This window comes from Pavona decussata, unplaced genomic scaffold (assembly GCF_977016875.1).
Source record: "Pavona decussata unplaced genomic scaffold, jaPavDecu1.1 SCAFFOLD_366, whole genome shotgun sequence".
Lineage (NCBI taxonomy): Eukaryota > Metazoa > Cnidaria > Anthozoa > Scleractinia > Agariciidae > Pavona > Pavona decussata.
This window is the reverse complement of record NW_028145742.1, coordinates 2,759,652-2,782,577: the sequence shown is the minus strand read 5'-3', so window position 1 is coordinate 2,782,577 and position 22,926 is coordinate 2,759,652. Positions and strand designations below refer to the sequence as shown.

At 37.4% G+C, this 22,926-nt stretch overlaps 2 protein-coding genes and 1 long non-coding RNA gene across 4 annotated transcripts in view; 2 read left to right on the top strand and 1 right to left on the bottom strand.

Moving 5' to 3' along the window:
- The window catches only part of LOC146452820 (sarcoplasmic/endoplasmic reticulum calcium ATPase 2-like), a 31,658-nt gene extending 23,546 nt beyond the window's left edge, over nucleotides 1-8,112 (top strand). The window contains exons 19-28 of the mRNA XM_085097374.1: nucleotides 59-181; nucleotides 713-773; nucleotides 854-926; nucleotides 1,288-1,460; nucleotides 3,312-3,438; nucleotides 4,033-4,321; nucleotides 4,741-4,874; nucleotides 5,275-5,392; nucleotides 5,784-5,895; nucleotides 6,441-8,112. Coding sequence (XP_084953500.1) covers nucleotides 59-181; nucleotides 713-773; nucleotides 854-926; nucleotides 1,288-1,460; nucleotides 3,312-3,438; nucleotides 4,033-4,321; nucleotides 4,741-4,874; nucleotides 5,275-5,392; nucleotides 5,784-5,895; nucleotides 6,441-6,487 — 1,257 coding nt within the window. The 3' untranslated portion in view covers nucleotides 6,488-8,112. The remainder of the gene's footprint in view (nucleotides 1-58; nucleotides 182-712; nucleotides 774-853; nucleotides 927-1,287; nucleotides 1,461-3,311; nucleotides 3,439-4,032; nucleotides 4,322-4,740; nucleotides 4,875-5,274; nucleotides 5,393-5,783; nucleotides 5,896-6,440) is intronic.
- Nucleotides 8,113-14,767: 6,655 nt separating this feature from the next.
- Nucleotides 14,768-16,556, top strand: LOC146452819 (uncharacterized). The gene is made up of 2 exons (XM_085097596.1): nucleotides 14,768-15,144; nucleotides 16,190-16,556. The coding sequence occupies exons 1-2, from the start codon at nucleotides 14,941-14,943 to the stop codon at nucleotides 16,292-16,294; spliced, it is 309 nt and encodes a 102-aa protein (XP_084953722.1). The 5' UTR covers nucleotides 14,768-14,940; the 3' UTR covers nucleotides 16,295-16,556.
- Nucleotides 16,557-16,628: 72 nt separating this feature from the next.
- LOC146452818 (uncharacterized) lies at nucleotides 16,629-22,020 on the bottom strand. Of its 2 annotated transcripts, none has more exons than XR_014859660.1 (2): nucleotides 21,636-22,020; nucleotides 16,629-18,207 (listed from the first exon to the last, which is right to left on the bottom strand). It is a non-coding gene; the product is annotated as an uncharacterized LOC146452818 (long non-coding RNA). The 2 variants fall into 2 exon arrangements; XR_014859661.1 differs by having other exon boundaries at nucleotides 21,678-22,020.
- Between the last annotated feature and the right edge of the window lie 906 nt (nucleotides 22,021-22,926).

The following is a 22,926-nucleotide window of genomic DNA, read 5'->3' as shown; positions in this document are numbered from 1 at the left end:
ATCTTTTTACCTGAGTTACCTTGCTCTTCCACATTTCACAAACTTTTTTTCTTTACAGAGCAACATGACATTTGTGGGTGTGGCAGGCATGTTGGATCCTCCCAGGAAAGAAGTAAAAGACTCAATCCTGAAATGCTGGGATGCTGGAATCAGAGTCATTGTCATTACTGGCGATAATAAGGTGTGTGGAATTAAAAAAAATTAATAAATAAAAAATAACCTTTATTATGCTAGTGGGGCCAAGCATCAAACTCGATAAAGAAATAATATAAATTGAACATAACATGGTTAAAAATCCTAACTGGCAGGAGGCAGACCAGCTGGCTATTTACAAGCGCGGCCAAGGAGTTGAACTCGGAGCTACAACTCCAGCTAGCGGTCAGAGTGGGACTTGAACCCAGGACCTCCAGATTTCAAGTCCAGCGGCCTAACCACTCGACCACATTGCCTCCCCACAATTCCACAATATTTTTGTGAATATGCTATCAGTTACTCACCCTTAACAGTGATCAGGACCCTTTCTCCCAGACTTTGTTTAGTTTGCAGGTTTATTTCCCATGATTTGAATAGCAATCTTTTACAATTCAAATCTGCAGAGACAAATGGAGTGAATAAATTTGTTGATTTATATATAATTATATCAGGGTTTGTTTTGCTAGTAAGGAATGAACTGTTAATTGATTTCAAGCATTCTTGTTGTATTGTTTTAAAGGGTACTGCTGAAGCTATCTGCAGAAGAATTGGCATTTTTGGCCCAGATGAAGACCCAACAGGTATGATCTTGAATTCTGATTCATTTGTCATTCTTCATACAATAATTTAGGCTCATTCTTTGTTTGTCTGTGGTCCTCAGGTTTGTCTTTCTCGGGCCGTGAATTTGATGAGTTGACACCAGAGGAGCAAAGAGTGGCTTGTTTAAATGCAAGGTAATGACATGTAATAAGAAGCTAGTGATAACAAGAGATTTATCCTTTCTGTAGAATATTTCAGTGGTGTGTTATGTAGTAGATCTTCTCGAATGGTTAAATCTTCTTGGATGTATAACCCAGACCTTGCTTATTTTCCTTGCACCCCTGTACACAGTCTCCCATGCATCTCCTGTAGCTCAGTGGTAGAGCATCGGAACTAGTTATCGGAAAGTCTTGGGTTCGACTGATAGGAGCACTCGGATTTTTTTATGAGTATGCCTGTGTCACTTACTGAATAATACATCATTCTCAGTTTTATATTCTGGCGTGAAGTTTTGAGCACCCAGATTGAAGTGTTAAATTAATTTCTTTTTTGCAGATTATTCTCACGCGTAGAACCCTCTCACAAGAGTAAGATAGTTGAGTATCTTCAGGCTGAAGGTGAAATTTCAGCCATGACAGGGGATGGGGTTAATGATGCCCCCGCACTGAAGAAGGCTGAGATTGGTGTGGCCATGGGTTCTGGTACAGCCGTGGCTAAATCTGCCTCTGGTATCCTTTTACATCTTAAGTACACGTACCTAAAATTGTGAGCTGCTAGAATCCTTGATGTTGAATATTTTAACTGGAAGTCATGTGTTTCTTAGCAATCTCGGCAGTTTACAAAACATGAGGTTACACTGGGCAATCTTTGAATGCTCTTTGACAAAAAAACCTGGCTACAATAATTGTTTGGATCTTGTTTTTAATTATATTTTATTTAATGAGTAATGTGTAGTTCCAGAAAATATCCCTCATATCTCAGTGGCTGTGGGGCGGGGGTGGGAGACCTGAAAGCCAAAAAATGTAAAGGAAAGTGTTAAGATAAATTGGAATATCCAGGGGTTTGGGGGGTGGGGTCTTATAGAAAATTGGTTCTGTGTGAGAGGTATAGATAATTTCTGGAAATTAATTGTGTATGTTTGTAAAAGAGTATATATTTACTTCTTTGCAGGGCTCAAAGTTTATTTTTGGCTTTGGGAGCACCTGTGCTACCAGGTGTAAATTTCTAGGCGCATTGCCGAAATTTTAGGCGCACAGCTAAAAATTTTAGGAGCACAACTTAAAATACTGGTAGCACCAAAAAGAAAAATCAGAAGCTTCAGACATTTTATTAGTGATCGTTGATAATGGTGTCAATGGTGTCTTTTTCTTATTTTCGCTTGCCAATCGTTAATCAGCATGGTAATCTTTTATTTCAATCATGAGTTTGTTTCTTTCAGTCTCTTACTGTACGTTTGAGATAGCAATAATACTGTTTCATTTTTTAGAATATTACATGTTATGGTACGTTCAACAAGATAATAAGACAAAACGAAGGTAACGAATAACGTCATTTAATCCTCTCGATCAGACGAAATCCTTCAAGTCCCACGGATCACCCGACTGAAATTAATTCATTTGGCTACTTTCTGTAGGCAAGGTTAGCTTGCCTTGATCTCTGTCCACTGTTTAACCACTTCACAACTGCTGGAGGTGGGTCAAATGTGTTGGAAAGCAGTGGCCGGCTGTTTGAGAATAAATTTTCTCTTTGTAAATGACTGTTTCGAAAAAGAGACTAAATTACATTGTTGACAGTGCATTGACTTAACTGTAAGACTTGTTCTTACCTTGAAGAAAAAAAGTCTCTTAACCCAGATTGTTTAATATCGGCACAAAAAAAAACGAACTAAATTGCACGAGAAGCACGTGTTTCAGAAGGTTGCCTTCACTCCTACGTACGTGTCAGTGGTGCGGTTACATAACCGAGAAGAGTCTGGGGTGGGATGAAACACGGACAAGAAATGGACTTGGGGAAACAACAAATAAAACACACACTGATGTAAGAAAAATGGTGCAACTTTCTTATGTGGAAGCTAATTGTGTTACATCCACATTTCAATTTATTATTTCAAGCTTCTGTTTCATGTTAATCAGGCAGAGTACACAAGAATTGTCAGGTGAGGAAACAAAGTGGCCCTGATTCAAGCGCACTGAGCTTGGGCGTTTTTAGGCATGTGAGTGCGATCACATAAAATTTTTTGGCGCAAAATAAAAAATCTAGTCGCATATGCGACCAGCTGGTCGCTAACTTTGAGCCCTGCTTTGCTGTTTAACTGGGTTGAAGTCCAGAGGTAGAGGTTGTAGGGTGAAGTGATGTAAAAGTCAATCCATTCTCGGAGTCTTAATTGCAGACTTTGTCAGAAGTATGTTGTTCTGTGGTTTTTCAAGAGGTCTTCTCTTGACTGACTGTCAATCTCCATACTGGACACCGTCTGCATTACTACTGGGAGGACAATGACTGTCTGATTGCTCTGGTAATGTTTAGTGACATACTGTTCAGTTTTGTTAAATGCCAGCAGTGGATCCTTAACTTGAAAACAGAAATGGTATTGGCTGATGACAACTTTTCAACCATTGTGGCTGCCGTAGAAGAGGGAAGGTCAATTTATGACAATACAAAACAGTTTATTCGCTACTTGATTTCATCAAATATTGGAGAAGTTGTTAGGTAAGCGAAGGAAGCAGTCTGCTGATGGCTGCAGAAAAAAGACATCACTTTGAATTGCCTTTGACATGTTAAGTGTATTGTTAAAAGTACTCAAAGTAATGTAACTTCCCTGTTTTACTCTGAATATTGTTAAGTGATCGGCTAAGTATCTTGTTATCGCAAATCTTGTTTCTTTAACCGTACACATCTAGTCCTAGTTCTTTGTCGTATTATTTGTATTTTCCTTTCTCTTGTTTTATCTTTTTTTTTTCCACCTGCTACTGTATTGTAAGTTTCTTTTTTGATTCTGTAAGGTTGAACTGCTGTTATTTGTTATGCGTCAAAACCACTGCTCGCCTCGAATAGCTGTAGCTAACTGCGAGCAGTGCTTATCTTCTCTTTGTATATGTTTAAATCTTTAATAAACTTGTTTCTTTGTTTCTTGGAATCAAAGAACACACTAATGCTTATTATTGTAATGTGGTTTATTTTTCTGGCATCTAGTTATTGGTTTCCTCCAGACTGAGTAACATACTACAAACATTTAGCAAGTGTTTGCACAAAATGTTTGAAACTCTTGTCTTCTAGATTAACCCTTTCCTTGTCGTTTTGCAGCATTTTCCTGACTGCGGCGCTCGGAATGCCAGAAGCTCTTATTCCAGTACAGCTTTTGTGGGTCAATCTTATGACAGACGGCCCACCTGCCACGGCACTCAGCTTCAACCCTCCTGATGTAGACATCATGATGAAGCCACCTCGTAAAGCCAAGGAAGCTCTGATAAGCGGCTGGCTCTTTTTTAGATACATGGCCATTGGAATCTATGTTGGAGCTGCCACGGTCGCAGCCTCTGCCTGGTGGTTCATGTTTTATGAGAATGGTCCCAAAGTATCTTATTATCAACTGGTAAGGGTCATTCTTGACGTATGCTTAAAGGTGCTAATGTTCTTACATCACTTCAAAGATTGTTCTTATCTATTCCAAAGATCAATGGTCCTATAGTAAAATATTCTTTGTCCTGCACTAGTCTTGTACAAAGGAATATTTAGCATTTGAAAATTCCTAGTTTCACGCTTACCATCTCACCTCTTACCTTATCTTACTTTGAGTAAGATAATGTTTGTCTAATGAAAGCAACACGATAACATATACCAGCAGTCAAACCGCTAACCTTGTGCATTGTAACATTCAAAACCTCAGCACTTGAATCTCGACGTTGGCTAATTTACCTTTAGTTACTAACCCTGTTGATAAACCAAACATTAGTTCTACCATAGTTGACGCATAGTAGTAAGCTTCATGTTCTTCTATCCTCTCCCCTCTAGACGCATCACATGCAGTGTACAACAGATCCCACAAACTTTGTTGGTGTTAGTTGCCAAGTGTTTAGTGATCTTCATCCAATGACTATGGCCCTGTCTGTACTGGTTACAATAGAAATGTTCAACGCTCTAAACAGGTTGGTGAATCTCCACTTAAATACCTTTATGTAATGCAGAAAAAAAAAGAATTAAGCTCCTTCCAAAATGGATTGTACGTGAACTAAAACCAGGGACATCCCGGAACACCATGGATTGGGACTTGGATAAGCCTTATTGGACCTAGTCTACTCCTTTGTCTGGTTTTCCAGTATTGCTGGTTTAGTACAGAAATAATAACAATCTTTGAACATGATACATACATCACAAGTACTGGTTTTCTGAGCGGCCCTGCAAAAAGTGAAATATGTATATTTTTTTTTACCTTTGCTTTTTGTTTGAGAAACTGCATTTTAAATTTTCCTTTTTCATGGTTATTGAGACTGTCACTTTGTTAACTTTCGTGATAAAGAATTAATTACATTTAATGCAAACTTTCAGCTTGAGTGAAAACCAGAGTTTGTTTGTGATGCCACCTTGGAGGAATCCTTCCCTTATTACAGCCATTGCTGCCTCATTTATCATGCACTTCGTCATACTCTATTTCAAGATTACCAATGTAAGTACATTATTAAACTCCTACTTGACGGCAACAGTGTAGTGTTTGAAGCAAGCATTTGTATAACAATAGCTCACCGTAAGTCTTCCTGTGGTAAAACTGTTAGATTATCCAACACAGTTCCTTGCTTCTTATTGTGTAGTTTGTTGTGTAAGCACTCGCTACTGTGGTTGTTGATGTTTGATCGGTATGCCTACAGTTGGTTGTCCGTAGTTTTCTTCTCGGATAACCAGGCCTTACATTTTACTGAAAATTGGTTGCCCGATAAACATTTTAGTCGTCTTGGGCGACCGGACAACCACTAATTTTGAGCACTGTTTAAGTGGCTACGTTGCCACTCAATTGTTGTAATTAGTACCGATACATTAATTTTGTGCTGTTTTCCCTGCAGACCATTTTCCGTATCACTCCTTTGAACTGGGATGAATGGGTAGCAGTTCTTTATTTCTCCTTCCCTGTTATCATATTGGATGAAGTTCTCAAGTTCGTCTCCAGAAACATTGGTAAATATACTGGTCTTGTTTTTTGTAACTCGTACAGATAAAAATAATGTACACTCACCCGAAGATTGACTCGTGTTCTTTGACTTCTTGAAAATCAATGTTAGTTTTTATGGGGGAGAGGAAAGAACCTGGAGAAAAATATAGGGCAAGGGAAAAACTAAAACACAACTTAACCCGCCGTTACACGTTGAAACTTTTAGCTGAAACTTGTGTGCAACATGGTTGGTTTCGTGAAACTTTTTCGAACTTCCGTTGCAAGACAAGTTTCACGAAAAGTGGAACCGCTTTCTACTTCTGCAACGGCTCGCAATGGTCGCAGTGGTGAAAAAACAAGAGTTTCACCGTGTAACACCACTGTGTGAAACTTGTTTCGCAGCGCCGTTGCACACAAGTTTCAGCTTAAAGTTTCAACGTCTAACGGCGGCTTTAGCTGAGGTGCTGTTGTGGCCAGTAGTACCGAGTGCACAAGCCTCCTAAGCCCGGTCCGTCTAATCAGAAGCACAATAGCAGCTTTTGTCTAAAAGTATTTTATGTTTTGTCTCTAGCTGAACCTTCTCATCCTGCTCCACAAACCAAAGAAAAGTCCAACTAATAACTGACAGCATGCCGGTCGTGCTAGCTCTGACGAGTATATCTTGGGCCGTCACTTTCAACCCTGAAACTTCTCAAGCTTCAATTGCTGTCGGAGGAAAAGTACCCCATTTAAGGAGCGGCGAACCTGATGCTCATAACCACTGAACCTTTTTAAAGTGGTTGCTAAGCAGAATGACGTGTAATGATGACGACAAGCTGACGTGCCAACTTTCAGTCTGCTCGTGCAAAGCGTTGATTGGTTGATAACTACGTGAAATCATCGGGTTTTTCTACGAAGATTTACAAGATGTGAACGGTACTTGTTCTCTTGGCCAGTTGAAGATAACTCGTCATATTCGGCATATAATATATATAGACATAGCGTTTTGGACATGGCCCCAGGGTCTTTAATTTAATTATCTATTTATGTCCGATTTTTCAATAACAAATTAATGGTAGTAGTTAGTACCGGTTTGTGCCGATCACTACAAAACTTCGATCTCCATAAAGTTGAAAGAAGCTGGCGTTCACTGGCATTTTTTAAAATGGCCATTTTGAAGGAACTGGTGAGGGACGGAAATGTATTCGTTTTTTCGTGCTTTTGGCTTGTTTCGGGAGTGTGTAGTTTTGTGGAGGGGAGGGTGGGGTGTATGAGATGGTAAATTACTTGCAGAATATTTGTGTGAAGTTTAAGCGATCGGCTCAAGTTTTCTCTTGTTTAATGCCTTTTTCCGTTGTGCTTTGTAAACTTATAAATATGAAATAGTCGAAGGTGCATATTATCACCAACATAAATGTAATATATTGAAGCTTGAACTCTTCCTTCGGCGCTTTTACATCTAGGTCTGGGTAATGGCCAACTTGTAATACACATCGAAGTAGAAACTAATTTCGAGCCCTGCTTGGTGGTCTGCTGTAAGTGCAGTCGCGATTTCCCTGCGAAAAATGCAACGCTTTTATGCCCTGAAATGGCCTGTAAAGCGTCTGTGTGGACTTAATATACAGCCCACGTTTTGACTTAATTTTTTTTCTATCACTTAACCTTCCCGCCACACCCGGTGGCTTTTTGGCTACAGTATGTATCTCTGCAATGATTGTGAGCGATGCTTTGTTACACTGACAAAGCCGGCAAATGATTATTTTTTAATCAGTCATGTTTTAATAATAAGCTCGTCTCTAGAAGCCAAAGCATTGCACACGGTGTACTAGAGGAACGTTGCTTTCTTGGAGTTTGAACAACATTTTTAATTTCTTAGTTGTGAAGCTCGTGCAGACTGTTTAGTTGGGATTTTAGTGTCTTTTGTGTATGTTGGTTACCTTGGTAATATATTTATCAATGAAAACTGCCATGCAGTAGTTAACATGCACTCTTTTAGTGTACCTCTACTGTAGAATGGTTTATTGAATTCGAATTGTCTGACAAAAAGAAGTTGAGTTTTTGTGGGTTGAGTGAAACTCACATAAACTTGCACGGTTTCCATTATTTGTAATCTTTCTCAATTTCCTCAGTCCTGTACTTTTTTCTCGTCTGTTAGCCGTTTTTCAACCATATTGGTGTTGTAATCCACTGTTTTTCTTGCTCTGGTGCACCGCGTCTTGTGTAAAACTGTTTGCAGTGTTAGTCAATAAACAAACTATATTGAAGTTTTAATGTCGAAGTTTATTAAACGAATTTTGTTTATGCAAAAGGCGTGATTTCATCCCCTTGGTCGCGTGATGTTGCCATAGTTGACGGAAGCGTCGGCCTACTTTTTGCCTCTTCAATGTTCTTATACCACTGAACAAAATCCTTCAGCAACTTCTATTTCAGAGGAATGTCCTAAGAGTGCCAATAGTACACAATGTCATAACTGTGAATATTTGTTTGAAATTTTGCCACTAAACTTGTCTTGTTAAGATCAGCTCATTGAAGTAATAAAACTGTTAGTCACTCCTAATATGGTTGACCACCCTCACAATTTTTTAAATTTATTTTTCCAAATACATACGGATTGTAGGACATATCACATTAATCTGAACACTAAGAGCTGCGAAGTAAGGTATAGTTTAGGGGTATACCTGATACATTAGAAGATTTCTACGGTTTTGAAGTTTTCCGTAATCTCACGCTTAATATATAATTTTTGCTAACATCGACCAAGAACCAAAACATCTCGCGTGAACGCTCGAGCGTTGCAGGCGTCTTGTTCGAAAAAAATATTTGGTTGTCGAGTTAAAATGGCAATTACAGTTTTTGATCGGTAGTTTACACTTTTTACCCACAGCAAAGTAAGAGGTGGACAGGATTTTTCCCCCGAATGGCCGTCAGTAAAAGAAGGATTGAAGTCGTACTTTCTTTGTTGGCCATTTTAATAGTTCTTAATAAAAATATTACGAAAGGCCGACGGAAACGTAAGAATGGTCGTCAGAACGGATAACTTATTGGTTTATTACTCTATTTATTCCTGTTGCGTAAAAATGTATACAAAGCAAGTTATTAAACATTTGACTATAAAAATCTACGATAAAACACCTCTCACGCTCATCTTGGGAATCGTAAAAAGAATCGAAAAAATTGACGACCTTTCAAGTCTCCTTAAATTTTCGAAAACTACATTTCGCCAATGATTAGGCACTTTTTTGATACCGTTATTGTTGTATAAAGGAGGGTAGTATTCTTCCGGTGTCAAAGTATAAGTGAGCAAACTCTTAAACTTAATCATCCTTCCATTTTGAATTTACCCTCATCTAAAATTTTCAGTTTCGGCTTCATAAAAGTCCACTTTTCCTTACTGTTCACTCTTGTTCTCGGCCTTACTTTCATCACCATCCTATGCACTTTGGTTTTATCCCTATCGTTCATACTAATACACTTTCATTTTGGTTTTTGGTCTAATTTTTATCCTAACACTATTGACTCATTTTGGACAAGAAGTGAAACTGGTGAAAAATGCCGACATCAAAATTTATGTCATTTTTGACCAAAAACCATGGACTTCCTCCATACAAACAAAAGTCGATTTTTGGACGAAATACAAATATTCTTTTAAAAGCTTCCAATCGAATCGTGTCTCCAAAAACGTCCCCTGAGACACTTTTTAGCCCTCCCAAGCGACCAGGGACAAACAAAATAGCCCACAAAAGATGAAGTCAGTGTGAGAGTTGAACAGAAAATTCTTTCTCAAGGCCTTATTTGCACTTAAAACTGATTCCCGACAAAGCCTTACGACACGCGGAGATCCCTAAGGACACAAACAAGTGAAAAATGTCGACTTCTAAATTTGCTCATTTTACGCCAAAAATCATGAAAAAATCTTTGAAAAAAGTGGATTTTTGGACAAAATACAAATATTCTTTTAAAACCTTCCAATCGAATCAGTGTGTCCAAAAACGTCACCTGGAACACTTTATAGGCCTCCCAAGGGACCAGAGACAAAGAATTAGCCCACGAAACATGAATCAGGGTATAGGTTAAACAGAAAATTCTTTCTCAGGACGTTATTTGCACTTAAAAATGATTCCCAAACGAGTTTTACGACACGCGGAGATCCCTAGGGACATAAACAAGTGAAAATGGCCGACTTCCAAATCTGGTCATTTTTAGCCAAAAAAAACAAGGACTTACCCCTTGGAAAAAAGTCGATTTTTGAACGAAATACAAATATTCTTTTAAAAGCTTCTAATCGAATCAATGTCCACAAACGTCCCCTGAGACACTATATAGGCCTCCCAAGGGACCAGAGACGAAGAGTTAAACAGAAAATTCTTTGTCATGGCGTTATTTGCACTTAAAAATGATTCCCAAATAAGTTTCTCGACACACCGAGATCCCTAGGGACATAAACAAGTGAAAAATGCCGACTTGAAGATTTTGTCATTTTTGGCCAAAAACTATGGACTTACACCTTGAAAAAAAGTCGATTTATGGACCAAATACAAATAAAAGCTTCCAATCGAATCAGTGTGTCCAAAAACGTCACCTGTGACACTTTATAGGCCTCCCAAGGGACCAAAGACAAAGAAATAGCCCACAAAAGATGAAGTAAGGGTGTAAGTTAAACAGAAAATTCTTTGTCATGGCTTCATTTTCACTTAAAAATGATTCCCAAAGGAGTTTCTCGACACGCCGAGATGCCTAGGGACATCATTAAGTGAAAAATGCCGACCTCAAAATTTTGTCATTTTTGGCCAAAAACCATGGACTTACCCCTTGGTAAAAAGTAGATTTTTGGACGAAATACAACTATTATTTTAAAGGCTTCCTATCAAATCAGCATGTCCGAAAAGGTCCCCTGGGCCTCCCAAAGGGCCAGAGACAGAAATAGCCCACCAAAGATGAAGTCAGGGTGAGAGTTAAACAGAAAATTCTTTGTCATGGCGTTATTTGCACTTAAAAATGATTCCCAATGCAAAGGAGTTTCTGGACACGCCGAGATCCCTAGGGACATAAACAAGCGAAAATGGCCGACTTCAAAATTTGGTCATTTTTGGCCAAAAACCGTGGACTTACCCCTTTGAAAAAAGTCGATTTTTGGACGAAATACAAAAATATTCTTTTGAAAACTTCCAATCGAATCAGTGTGTCCAAAAACGTCACGTGGGACACTTTATAGTCCTTCCAAGGGACCAGCCCACAAAAAAAGAAGTCAGGGTGAGAGTTAAGCAGAAAATTCTTTCTCATGGCGTTATTTGAACTTCAAAATGATTCCCAAAGGTGTTTCTCGACACGCCGAGATCCTTAGGAACATAAACAAGTCAAAAGTGCCGACTTGAAAATTTGGTCATTTTTGGCCAAAAAGCATGGGAGTTACCCCTTGGAAAAAAGTCAATTTTTGGACGAAATACAAATATTCTTTTTTAAAGCTTCCAAGGAACTCAGTGTGTCTAAAAAGAACCCCTGGGACACTTTATAGGCCTCCCAAGGGACCAGAGACAAACAAATAGCCCACAAAAGATGAATGAAGTCAGAGTAAGAGTTAAACAGAAAATTCTTTGTCATGGCGTTATTTGCACTTAAAAATGATTCCCTAAAGAGTTTCTCGACACGCCGAGATCCCTAGGGACATAAACAAGTGAAAATGGCCGACTTCAAAATTTTGTCATTTTTTGCCAAAAACCATGGACTTACTCCTTGGAAAAAGGTTGATTTATGGACCAAATACAACTATTCTTTTAAAAGCTTTCAGTGTGTCCGAAAAGGTCCCAATGGACACTTTATAGGCCTCCCAACGGACCAGAGAAAAAGAAATAGCCCACAAAAGATAAAGTCAGGGTGAGAGTTAAACAGAAAATTCTTTGTCGTGGCGTTATTTGCAATTACAAATGATTCGCAAAAGAGTTTCTGGACACGCTGAGATCCCCAGGAACCAGGCCGGCTTCAAAATTTGGTCATTTTTGGCCAAAAACCGTGGACTTACCATTTGAAAAAAGGCCGATTTATGGACCAAATACAAATATTCTTTTAAAAGCTTCCAATCGAATCAGTGTCTCCAAAAACGTCACCTGGGACACTTTATAGTCCTCCCAATGGACAAGAGACAAACAAATAGCCCACAAACGATGAAGTCAGGGTGAGAGTTAAACAGAAAATTCTTTGTCATGGCGTTATTTGCACTTAAAAATGATTCTCAAAGGAGTATCTGGACACGCCGAGATCCCTAGGGACATAAACAAGCGAAAATGGCCGACTTCAAAATTTGGTCATTTTTGGCCAAAAACCGTGGACTTACCCCTTTGAAAAAAGTCGATTTTTGGACGAAATACAAAAATATTCTTTTGAAAACTTCCAATCGAATCAGTGTGTCCAAAAACGTCACGTGGGACACTTTATAGTCCTCCCAAGGGACCAGAGACAAAGGAATAGCCCACAAAAGAAGAAGTCAGGGTGAGAGTTAAGCAGAAAAGTCTTTCTCATGGCGTTATTTGAACTTCGAAATGATTCCCAAAGGTGTTTCTCGACACGCTGAGATCCCTAGGCACATATACAAGTCAAAAGTGCCGACTTGAAAATTTGGTCATTTTTGGCCAAAAAGCATGGCTTTTTTTGCATGGCATGGCACCCTTAGAAAAAAGTCCATTTTTGGACGAAATACAAATATTTTTTTAAAACTTTCCAATCGAATCAGTGTGTCCAAAAACGTCCCCTGAGACGCTTTATAGGCCTCCCAAGGGACGGCAGACCAAGAAATAGCCCACAAAAGATGAAGTCAGGGTCAGAGTTAAACAGAAAATTCTTTGTCATTGCTTTATTTTCACTTAAACATAATTCCCAAGGGAGTTTTTGGACACGCCGAGATCTCTAGGGACATAAACAAGTGAAAAATGCCGACTTGAAGATTTTGTCATTTTTTGCCAAAAACCATGGACTTACCCCTTGGAAAAAGGTCGATTTATGGACCAAATACAAATATTCTTTCAAAACCTTCCAATCGAATCAGTGTGTCCAAAAACATCCCCTGGGACACTTTATAGTCCTCCCAAGGGGCCAGAGACAAACAAATAGCCCACAAAAGATGAAGTCAGGGTGAGAGTTAAACAGAAAATTCTTTGTCATGGCGTTATTTGCACTTAAAAATGATTCCTAAAGGAGTTTCACGACACGCCGAGATCCCTAGGGACATGAACAAGTGAAAATGGCCGACTTCAAAATTTGGTCATTCTTGGCAAAAAACTATGGACTTACCCCTTGGAAAAAAGTCGACATTTGGACGAAATGCAAATATACTTTTAAAAGATTCTAATCGAATCAGTGTGTCTAAAAAGGTCCCCTGGGACACTTTATAGGCCTCCCAAGGGACAAGAGACAAAGAAATAGCCCACAAAAGATAAAGTCAAGGTGAGAGTTACAAAGAAAATTCTTTGTCATGGCGTTATTTCCACTTAAAAATGATTCCCAAAGGAGTTTCTCGACATGCCGAGATCCCTGGGGACATAAACAGGTTAAAAATTCCGACTTGAAAATGTGGTCATTGTTGGCAAAAAACCATGGACTTACCCCTTGGAAAAAAGTCGATGTTTGGACGAAATACAAATATTCTTTTAAAAGTTTCCAATCGAATCAGTGTGTCCAAAAAGGTCCCCTGGGACACTTTATAGGCCTCCCAAGGGACCAGTGAAAAAGAAATAGCCCACAAAAGATGAAGTCAGGGTGAGAATTAAACAGAAAATTCTTTGTCGTTGCGTTATTTGCAATTACAAATGATTCCCAAGAGTTTCTGGACACGCTGAGATCATAAGGGACATAAACAAGTGAAAATGGTCGACTTCAAAATTTGGTCATTTTTGGCCAAAAACCGTGGACTTACCCTTTTGAAAAAAGTCGATTTTTGGACGAAATACAAAAATATTCTTTTAACAGCTTTCAATCGAATCAGTGTGTCCAAAAATGTCCCCTGAGAAACTTTATAGGCCTCCAAAGGGATCAGAGACAAACAAATAGCCCACAAAAGAAGAAGTCAGGGTGAGAATTAAGCAGAAAATTCTGTCATGGCGTTATTTGCACTTAAAAATTATTCCCAAAGGTGTTTTTCGATACGCCGAGATCCCTAGGCACATAAACAAGTCAAAAGTGCCGACTTGAAAATTTGGTCATTTTTGGCCAAAAAGCATGGACTTACCCCTTGGATAAAAGTCGATTTTTGGACGAAATACAAATATTCTTTTTTAAAGCTTCCAAGCGAATCAGTGTGTCCAAAAAGGTCCCCTGGGACACTTTATAGGCCTCCCAAGGGACCAGAGACAAAGAAATAGTCCACAAAAGATGAAGTCAGGGTGAGAATTAAGCAGAAAATTCTGTCATGGCGTTATTTGCACTTAAAAATGATTCCCTAAGGAGTTTCTCGACACGCCTAGATCCCTAGGCACATAAACAAGTCAAAAGTGCCGACTTGAAAATTTGGTCAGTTTTGGCCAAAAACCATGGACTTACCCTTTGGAAAAAAGTCGATTTTTTACGGTGGCCCACAACTGTCACATCAAAAACAAGTTCCCCACATCAAAATCAAATTTACCACATCAAACACAAATTCGCCACAACAAAAGCAAAATCGTCACATCAAAAACAAATTCCCCACATCGAAGTCAAACTTACCACATCAAACACAAATTCGCCACAACAAAAGCAAAATCGTCACTGCAAAAGCAAATTCACCACATCAAAAACGAACTTGTCACATCAAAAACAAATTTTTCACAGCAAAAACAAATTCCTCACATCAAAATCAAAAACACCGATTAAACGGTCAGCGGTCAATGAACGAAAGCTATCTCCAGTTTTCACTCGGCCTTCACCCGACCGCCATTTTGTTCTTGCACCAATCGGTTGAGAAAAGATAACATCGGCCTAAGGGAGGTGACGTCATCAGGCTATTCTTCGGAGCAGCCACGAACCGAGATCCGATTATACCGGAAATTGACCTGCATTCACTCTCTTTCAGTAGTAATGGCGGACGACGTCGGGGAAATAAAGACTTGGAACGTTTGTTAGGATTCGTTATGGTAGAATACAGAGTTATTTCCACTTTCGTTTCTCGGCGTCTGAACACTGACCTCAAGGATTTTACGTTCGATTTGTGGAAGAAACGTGGAACTATGAAAACAGTCAAGATTTGCTCAGGTAACATCGACCTACGGGAGGTTAACATCGACCTAAAGGAGGTTAACATCGGCCTACGGGAGGTTAACATCGACCTAAGGGAGGTACGTTTTATAGCACCACGTTTGTATCGTATGTGTTATACTGGCACAATCGTACACATGGAAAGCTTATTTTGCAAGCATTAAAACTTACAATCTTGCAGGAGCTTTACTAATCATTGACCTGAGTGTCATTTCATTAATTTTATTACCAACTCATAACATCCACCTACAGGAGGTTAACATCTACCAAAGGGAGGTACTGTGGCTTACAGTGTTTATTTTATAACTTGTGTATTATAAAAGTCAATTCATAGACATAGAAGCTTACTCTCGAGCAGGGAAACTTGGGATCATAAGGAGCTTTTCTATCATTGACTTGAATTTCATAAATATTTTCATTTTTACCAACTCATAACATCCGCCTATAGGAGGTAAACATCTACCTAAGGGAGGTTATGGTATTATAATAAGGAAGGATGGACTTGAAGAAAGCTTATGAATCTTAAGGGGCTTTTGCATTTCGTGTACATGTCGTTTTAGAATAAATTTATTTATAAAGAATTGTTATAATAATTATTATTATTATTATTATTATTATTATTTAAAAAGCCTTTTAATCTCACTAGAATGAGATTAATGAGAGTTTTCTCATTTTTTTATTTACTGACTCATAACATGGAATATAATATATTATCAATATTATTTTTTGGCAACACACTGACCTATGCTGGGCCATTTATATTCATCTAATGAAACAATTTTACGGCCATAAAGATTTGCTGTGAGAGGTGTTATGGGTTTAAATAGAAAAAATGCAGGTGCATTAAAATAGCATAATAGCTGTTATGATGATTAAAGGCAATTGTTTTCTTGTTGTTGTTGTCGTTTTTTCTTGGTTGACCCCATCAACCTGTAATTTCCACATTGAATTTTGCTAGAAGTGACTGTTTATGACTGTTGAAATGATAGATCATTTTTAAAAATATAACCCTCAATATGTCAGAATTTATTTTAATTTAATTTGTGATCACTTACAAGAGGTTTGACTGTTTGACTGCTTATTACAGTACATTAACAATATTGGTTTTATTTTATTTCTTTTCAGAATTCAATACTTAAACTGCGCAGACCGCTGAAGAAACTGCTACTTCAAAGACACCTATGGCTCATCAATTCCTCAAAAGACATTGTGTACAACAGATGTTGTTGAACTGTTATTGTCAAGCTTGACCTCTCGTCATTTGGCAAAATTATGTAAAATTTGATATTCAAGTTTGTAGGGTTAATTGACGGAGGCTCTCCCATATAATGATGGATTGGATGCAAATGGTCATAATTTTGTTCCTCTCTGGCAGGAAATTGTGTAGATTGGTATATATGTACCACTTAGAGTACAAAGATACAAAATGACCAACATTTTTAAGTAATGTTTAATTGGAAGAAAGATTCTTAGTCCTTTCTAGAACTTAAGGACGGTGATTTTGGTTTCCAAAAAGAAAATTGGGGGGAAATCATGCATTTTTCAGAGATAATAAAGCTCAATTTGGAAAAAAGCGCCCTACATTGCTTTGTATTTTGCTGCTTTTTAGAATAATTGTTACTTGGTTATCTCTAAAAAATGCGTGGTTACCCCCAATTTCCTTAAATTTGGCTTTCAATACCCGCTACCAAGATCTGCTTTTCCCGCATAGTGATAAACCGTGCAAAAATACTTTGCTATTAGTAGGCACCGTCCTTAAGCTGTTGTGAAAAAAAATCCCAAAAATATAACTGAGGGTCTTTCTTCTACTTAATCTTTCACTTGATATTGAAATGTATCTTTCAAATATCCATATTCAATTACAGTTATGGTTGCTAACCTTTATGGCTATTGAGTCAAAAAGATATGACATAAAGAGCTATTCTTTTGTAAGTCAACAAATCAGTACCTCAAGTAAAGGTCAAAATGAAATTGAGCCATGCCATGAACCTTTGAGTGTGCTTTTCAAAAGATCCAAATGACCACCCTAAATGTTTTCATTTTCATGTTTTAAGCTCATGACGTGTCATTTGTTATCAAGTAAGCTCTATGCTTCTAAATACGGGTAGAACATTGTCATGAGTTGGAGAACAAGTCAAATTTGAACAAAAAATAAATGCCTTGTCCCCCCCCCCCCCCCCCCCTCCCACATGGCATTTGACCATGTACCATGCCTGGGAAGAAGGGAATTGAATTTGGCTGGGGTAGAGAAATTGAACTGAATTTACACTGTACCTTTGGCATTGGAGAATTTGGACTTTTCTCTTTATTTTTCTTCTGTTTGAATACAATAATTATTGAACAACTGAGACAATATAATATATAATGCTCTCTATTCATAATGATAGTACAAGAGAGTGCATGGTAATAAGTAATACCTGTAAATCGATATTGAGATGCCAAAGCCGGGGGCTTATATGGCACAATTCATACAGGAGATTGGTCAAAATGGTGCAATTACTTTTACAGTTTACAAATAAATAAATAAATAAATAAATAGATAAATATTAATGTTAATGATAGTGGTGATAATAATAATAATAATAATAATAATAATAATAATAATAACTTGAATGAAAAAAAAATTAAATAAATAACAAATAAAATATTAAATTAAGCTAAGCCGTGTATACGAGAGTTCAAAAGGACATGAATTCACAATTTGATTGGAAGTAATCTCTAAGTTTTTGTCTACAATTCGAGACAGTAAGCGAATTACCTAAATCAAGAGGGTTGTCATTCCAAATTTGAGGGCCTTGTGCATGAAGTGCAAAAGCCCCTTAAAATTCATAAGTTTTCTTCAAGTCAATTCTTCCCTATTATAATACATACTTGCATGGTGCTATAAACATCATGACCTCCCTCACGTAGATGTTTACATGTACCTCCTGTATACGTAGGTGGAATTGTTATCACTTGGTAAAAGTAAAATGAAATTCAAGTCAATGATAAAAAAGCTCCTTATGATCCCAAGTTTCCCTGCTGAAGAGTAAGCTTCTATGCGTATGAATTGAGTACACAATATCTTTTGTGGAATTAATGAGTCATAGGTGTCTTTGAAGTAGCTGTTTCTTCAGCGGTCTGTGCAGTTTAAGTATTGCATTCTGAAAAGAAATAAAATAAAACCAATATTGTTAATGTACTGTAGTAAGCAATGAGAGAGTAATGTACAATCGTCTTTTAAGGTTTCTTAATAATCATAACATTCTCTCTGACAATCAGTATGGTTTTCGCAAGCATCACTACACCGCTAGCGCTTATGCTCTTACTTGTTTATATGACAAAATCTCTTCCGCCATTGACAATAAGGAATGCACAGTTGGTATTTTTATAGACTTGTCCAAGGCCTTTGCCACCGTTGATCATAACATTTTGATTTCAAAATTAGAGCATTATGGTGCTCGTGGCACTTCACTGAGAGGGTTCAAAAGCTATCTAAGCAATAGACAACAATATGTGGAATTTAATGGTGTCAGTATGGAGTCTTGCGAAATTAAGTGCGGGGTGCCCCAGGGTTCTATACTAGGTCCCCTACTCTTTCTACTCTATATAAATGATCTGTGTAACGTGTCAAAGGTCGTGGATTTTATTCTTTTTGCAGATGATACAAACATATTTTTCTCCCACAAAGATTTTTAATTTGCTTCCTGGAATCTTGAATTCTGAAATGCTTAAATTAACTCAATGGTGTCGAGTAAACAAGCTGTCCATTAACTTTAAAAAATCAAATCTTATGGTTTTTAGACCACCCCAAAGGAGGAAAACGCTTGATATATCTATTGAAATTGACAACAATGCAATTGAACATGTGAAAGAGACAGTATTTTTAGGTGTTATCCTCCATGAGCATTTGTCATGGAAGCCTCACATTCTTAGTGTTTCTAGAAAAATATCAAAATCAATAGGTATTATTTATAAGTCTAGTTTTTGCCTTCCCAAAACCTCCTTACGCTCCTTGTACTATAGTCTAGTTTACCCTTACTTAATTTATTGTGTTTCTATGTGGGGATCAACATATCAGTCTAATTTAAATCGGATTATTGTTCTGCAAAAGAAGATAATCAGAATAATATCTAAAGTTTCTTTTGATGCTCATACTGGTGTTCTTTTTAAAGAACAGGAGATTTTAAAATTCTCTGACATTTATTTATACCAAATAGGTAAATTTATGTATCTTTTTAAAAGAAGCTTACTTCCAAATTATTTTCGCGATATGTTTACTCTTGCAAGCCAGATACATTCTTTTCTATATAACCTTTTCTATATACCTTCTTGTCGAACTAATCTTCGAAAATTCTCAATTCGGTTTCAAGGTCCTACGCTTTTCAACTAAATAAGTCGTGAAATTCAAAACAGTGAAAGTCTCAGTTTGGCAAAAGGCTTAGAAAATTCCTTCTTTCTAAGTTAAATTGACTCTTTGTTGAGCTACACACCTTTTTCTTTTTTTTTTCTTTCTTTTTTTTTTTTCTTCTTTTAAAAAAAAATTAATTGGAATTTTCATTCAGTACCATTAACTTCTATGGTTTATCCTATAGTTCCAGGACACCTATAGTTAATAAGCTCCAGGCTTCTATATAGGCTTCCTAGCCTTTAACACATTTCATCTTGTAAATAGTTTAGTAGGAATATTGTGTATCATCTTTAATGTATTTATGTTGTATTTTTTGGTTAATGGCAAATAAAAAAATGAAGCAGTCAAACAGTCAAACCTCTTGTAAGTCAGATCACAAATCAAATTAAAATAAATTCTGACATATTAAGGGTTATATTTTTGAAAAATGATCTATCATTTCTACCGTCATAAGCAGTCACTTCTAGCAAAATTTAATGTGGAAATTACAGGTTGATGGGGTCAACCAAGAAAAAAATGACAACAAGAACAAGAGAACAATTTATTGCCTTTCACTGTATAATTTCCGTGTTATGAGTGTAAATAAAAAAATGAGAAAACTCTCATTTATCTCATTCTAGTGAGATTAAAAGGCTTTTCAAATAATAATAATAATAATAATAATAATAATAATAATAATAATAATAACTACTTATATAGCGCTTATCCAGTTCTGTTCTAAGCGCTTTACAAAGTAAAAATCATATTTGTTTAAAATAATTCGAAAAAAGATGAGTCTTAAGTTTACGTTTAAAAACATTTAAATTGTCGCAATTACGGATGTCGATAGGTAGTTTGTTCCAGAGTTCTGGGGCCGAAACAGCGAAAGCTCTGGAGCCATACGACTTTAGATTATGGTTGATATGACATAGGCGAAATGCGTCAGACGACGATCGGAGCGTTCTTGAAGTTGTATAGCGGCGTATCAGGTCTTGTATGTAGATGGGGGACTGTTGGTGAAGAGCTTTGTGGGTGAGCAGAATTATTTTGAATTTGATTCGCTCGGAAACTGGAAGCCAGTGGAGTTCAAATAAAATAGGGGTTATGTGGTCATACTTGCGAGAGCCTGTGATCAGTAGAGCCGCGGCATTCTGTACTGACTGAAGCTTTTTAATGACATATTTCGGAACATTGTATAAGAGAGAGTTACAGTGATCCAACTTGGAGGTTATAAAAGCGTGGACTAGGGTCTCAGTGGTTGTAGTGGATAGCAATTTTCTTATGCGAGAGATGTTTCGAAGATGATAGAAGGCAGATTTACAAACAGAATTAACATGAGGGAGCATCGACATAGTACTATCAAAAACGACACCAATGTTTCTGGAACATAGAGACGGCTGAATTGTATCAGATCCAAAACGAAGTCTGCGAAGTGGAGGTAGAGACTGTTGAGGGCAATACTTTGAATAGAGGTAGAGAAGTTCGGTTTTGTCTTTGTTTAGTTTCAGCTTGTTTAAGGACATCCACTGATCAAGGTCAGATAAACATTTCTCAATTTTAGCGATGCTGTTGGTTAGTTCCAGATCGTCATTAATAATAATAATAATAATAATAATAATAATAATGATAATAATAATAATAATAATAATAATAATAATAATAATAATAATTATAAGAATAATAATAATTATTATTATTATTATTATTTATAAATAAATTTATTCTAAAATGGCATGTACACAAAATGCAAGAGCCCCTTAAGATTCGTAAGCTTTCTTCAAGTCCATCCTTCCTTATTATAATACCATAACCTCCCTTAGGTAGATGTTTACCTCCTATAGGCGGATGTTATGAGTTGGTAAAAATGAAAATATTTATGAAATTCAAGTCAATGATAGAAAAGCTCCTTATGATCCCAAGTTTCCCTGCTAGAGAGTAAGCTTCTATGCCTATGAATTGACTTTTATAATACATAAGTTATAAAATGTACACTGTGAGCCACTGTACCTCCCTTAGGTAGATGTTAACCTCCTGTAGGTGGATGTCATGAGTTGGCAATAAATGAAATGACACTCAGGTCAATGATAAATTTAGAAAAGCTCCTGCAAGATTGTAAGTTTTAATGCTTGCAAATAAGCTTTCCATGTGTACGATTGTGCCAGTATAACACATACGATACAAACGTGGTGCTATAAAACGTACCTCCCTTAGGCCGATGTTAACCTCCCGTAGGCCGATGTTAACCTCCTTTAGGTCGATGTTAACCTCCCGTAGGTCGATGTTACCTGAGCAAATCTTGACTGTTTTCATAGTTCCACGTTTCTTCCACAAATCGAACGTAAAATCCTTGAGGTCAGTGTTCAGACGCCGAGAAACGAAAGTGGAAATAACTCTGTATTCTACCATAACGAATCCTAACAAACGTTCCAAGTCTTTATTTCCCCGACGTCGTCCGCCATTACTACTGAAAGAGAGTGAATGCAGGTCAATTTCCGGTATAATCGGATCTCGGTTCGTGGCTGCTCCGAAGAATAGCCTGATGACGTCACCTCCCTTAGGCCGATGTTATCTTTTCTCAACCGCACCAATCTCGTACCCAGAGTCCTCAGGCTTTTTGGTCAGCGGGGCGGCGCCAGGAGAGGGTAGGTACTTCATATATGGTAATTATTATGTCCTCACTTTTTATTTTGATAAGTATGTACCCAAATTCTTTTCGAAATCATTATGTCCCCAATGTTACTCCGTTACTCTGTTACCCTGTTACCTTGTTACTCTGTTACCTTGTTACCTTGTTACTTTGTTACTCTGTTACCTTGTTACCTTGTTACCTTGTTACTTTGTTACCTTGTTACCTTGTTACCTTGTTACCTTGTTACCTTGTTACTCTGTTACCTTGTTACTTTGTTACCTTGTTACCTTGTTACCTTGTTACCTTGTTACCTTGTTACTCTGTTACCTTGTTACTTTGTTACCTTGTTACCTTGTTACCTTGTTACTCTGTTACCTTGTTACCTTGTTACTCTGTTACCTTGTTACTTTGTTACCTTGTTACCTTGTTACCTTGTTACCTTGTTACCTTGTTACCTTGTTACCTTGTTACTCTGTTACCTTGTTACTTTGTTACCTTGTTACCTTGTTACTCTGTTACCTTGTTACCTTGTTACCTTGTTACCTTGTTACCCTGTTACCTTGTTACTTTGTTACCTTGTTACCTTGTTACCTTGTTACTCTGTTACCTTGTTACTCTGTTACCTTGTTACTCTGTTACCTTGTTACCTTGTTACTTTGTTACCTTGTTACCTTGTTACCTTGTTACCTTGTTACCTTGTTACCTTGTTACTCTGTTACCTTGTTACCTTGTTACCTTGTTACCTTGTTACCTTGGTACTCTGTTACCTTGTTACCTTGTTACCTTGTTACTTTGTTACCTTGTTACCTTTACTCTGTTACTTTGTTACTTTGTTACCTTGTTACCTTGTTACCTTGTTACCTT

What these genes read in the sequence shown, in the direction of transcription:
- LOC146452819 (XM_085097596.1), top strand. Translation starts at nt 14,941, where the DNA reads ATGGTAGAATACAGAGTTATTTCCACTTTCGTTTCTCGGCGTCTGAAC. An exon ending in TTAACATCGACCTAAGGGAG is followed by an intron (nt 15,145 to 16,189) that starts GTACGTTTTATA and finishes ATTTCTTTTCAG; the next exon opens with AATTCAATACTTAAACTGCG.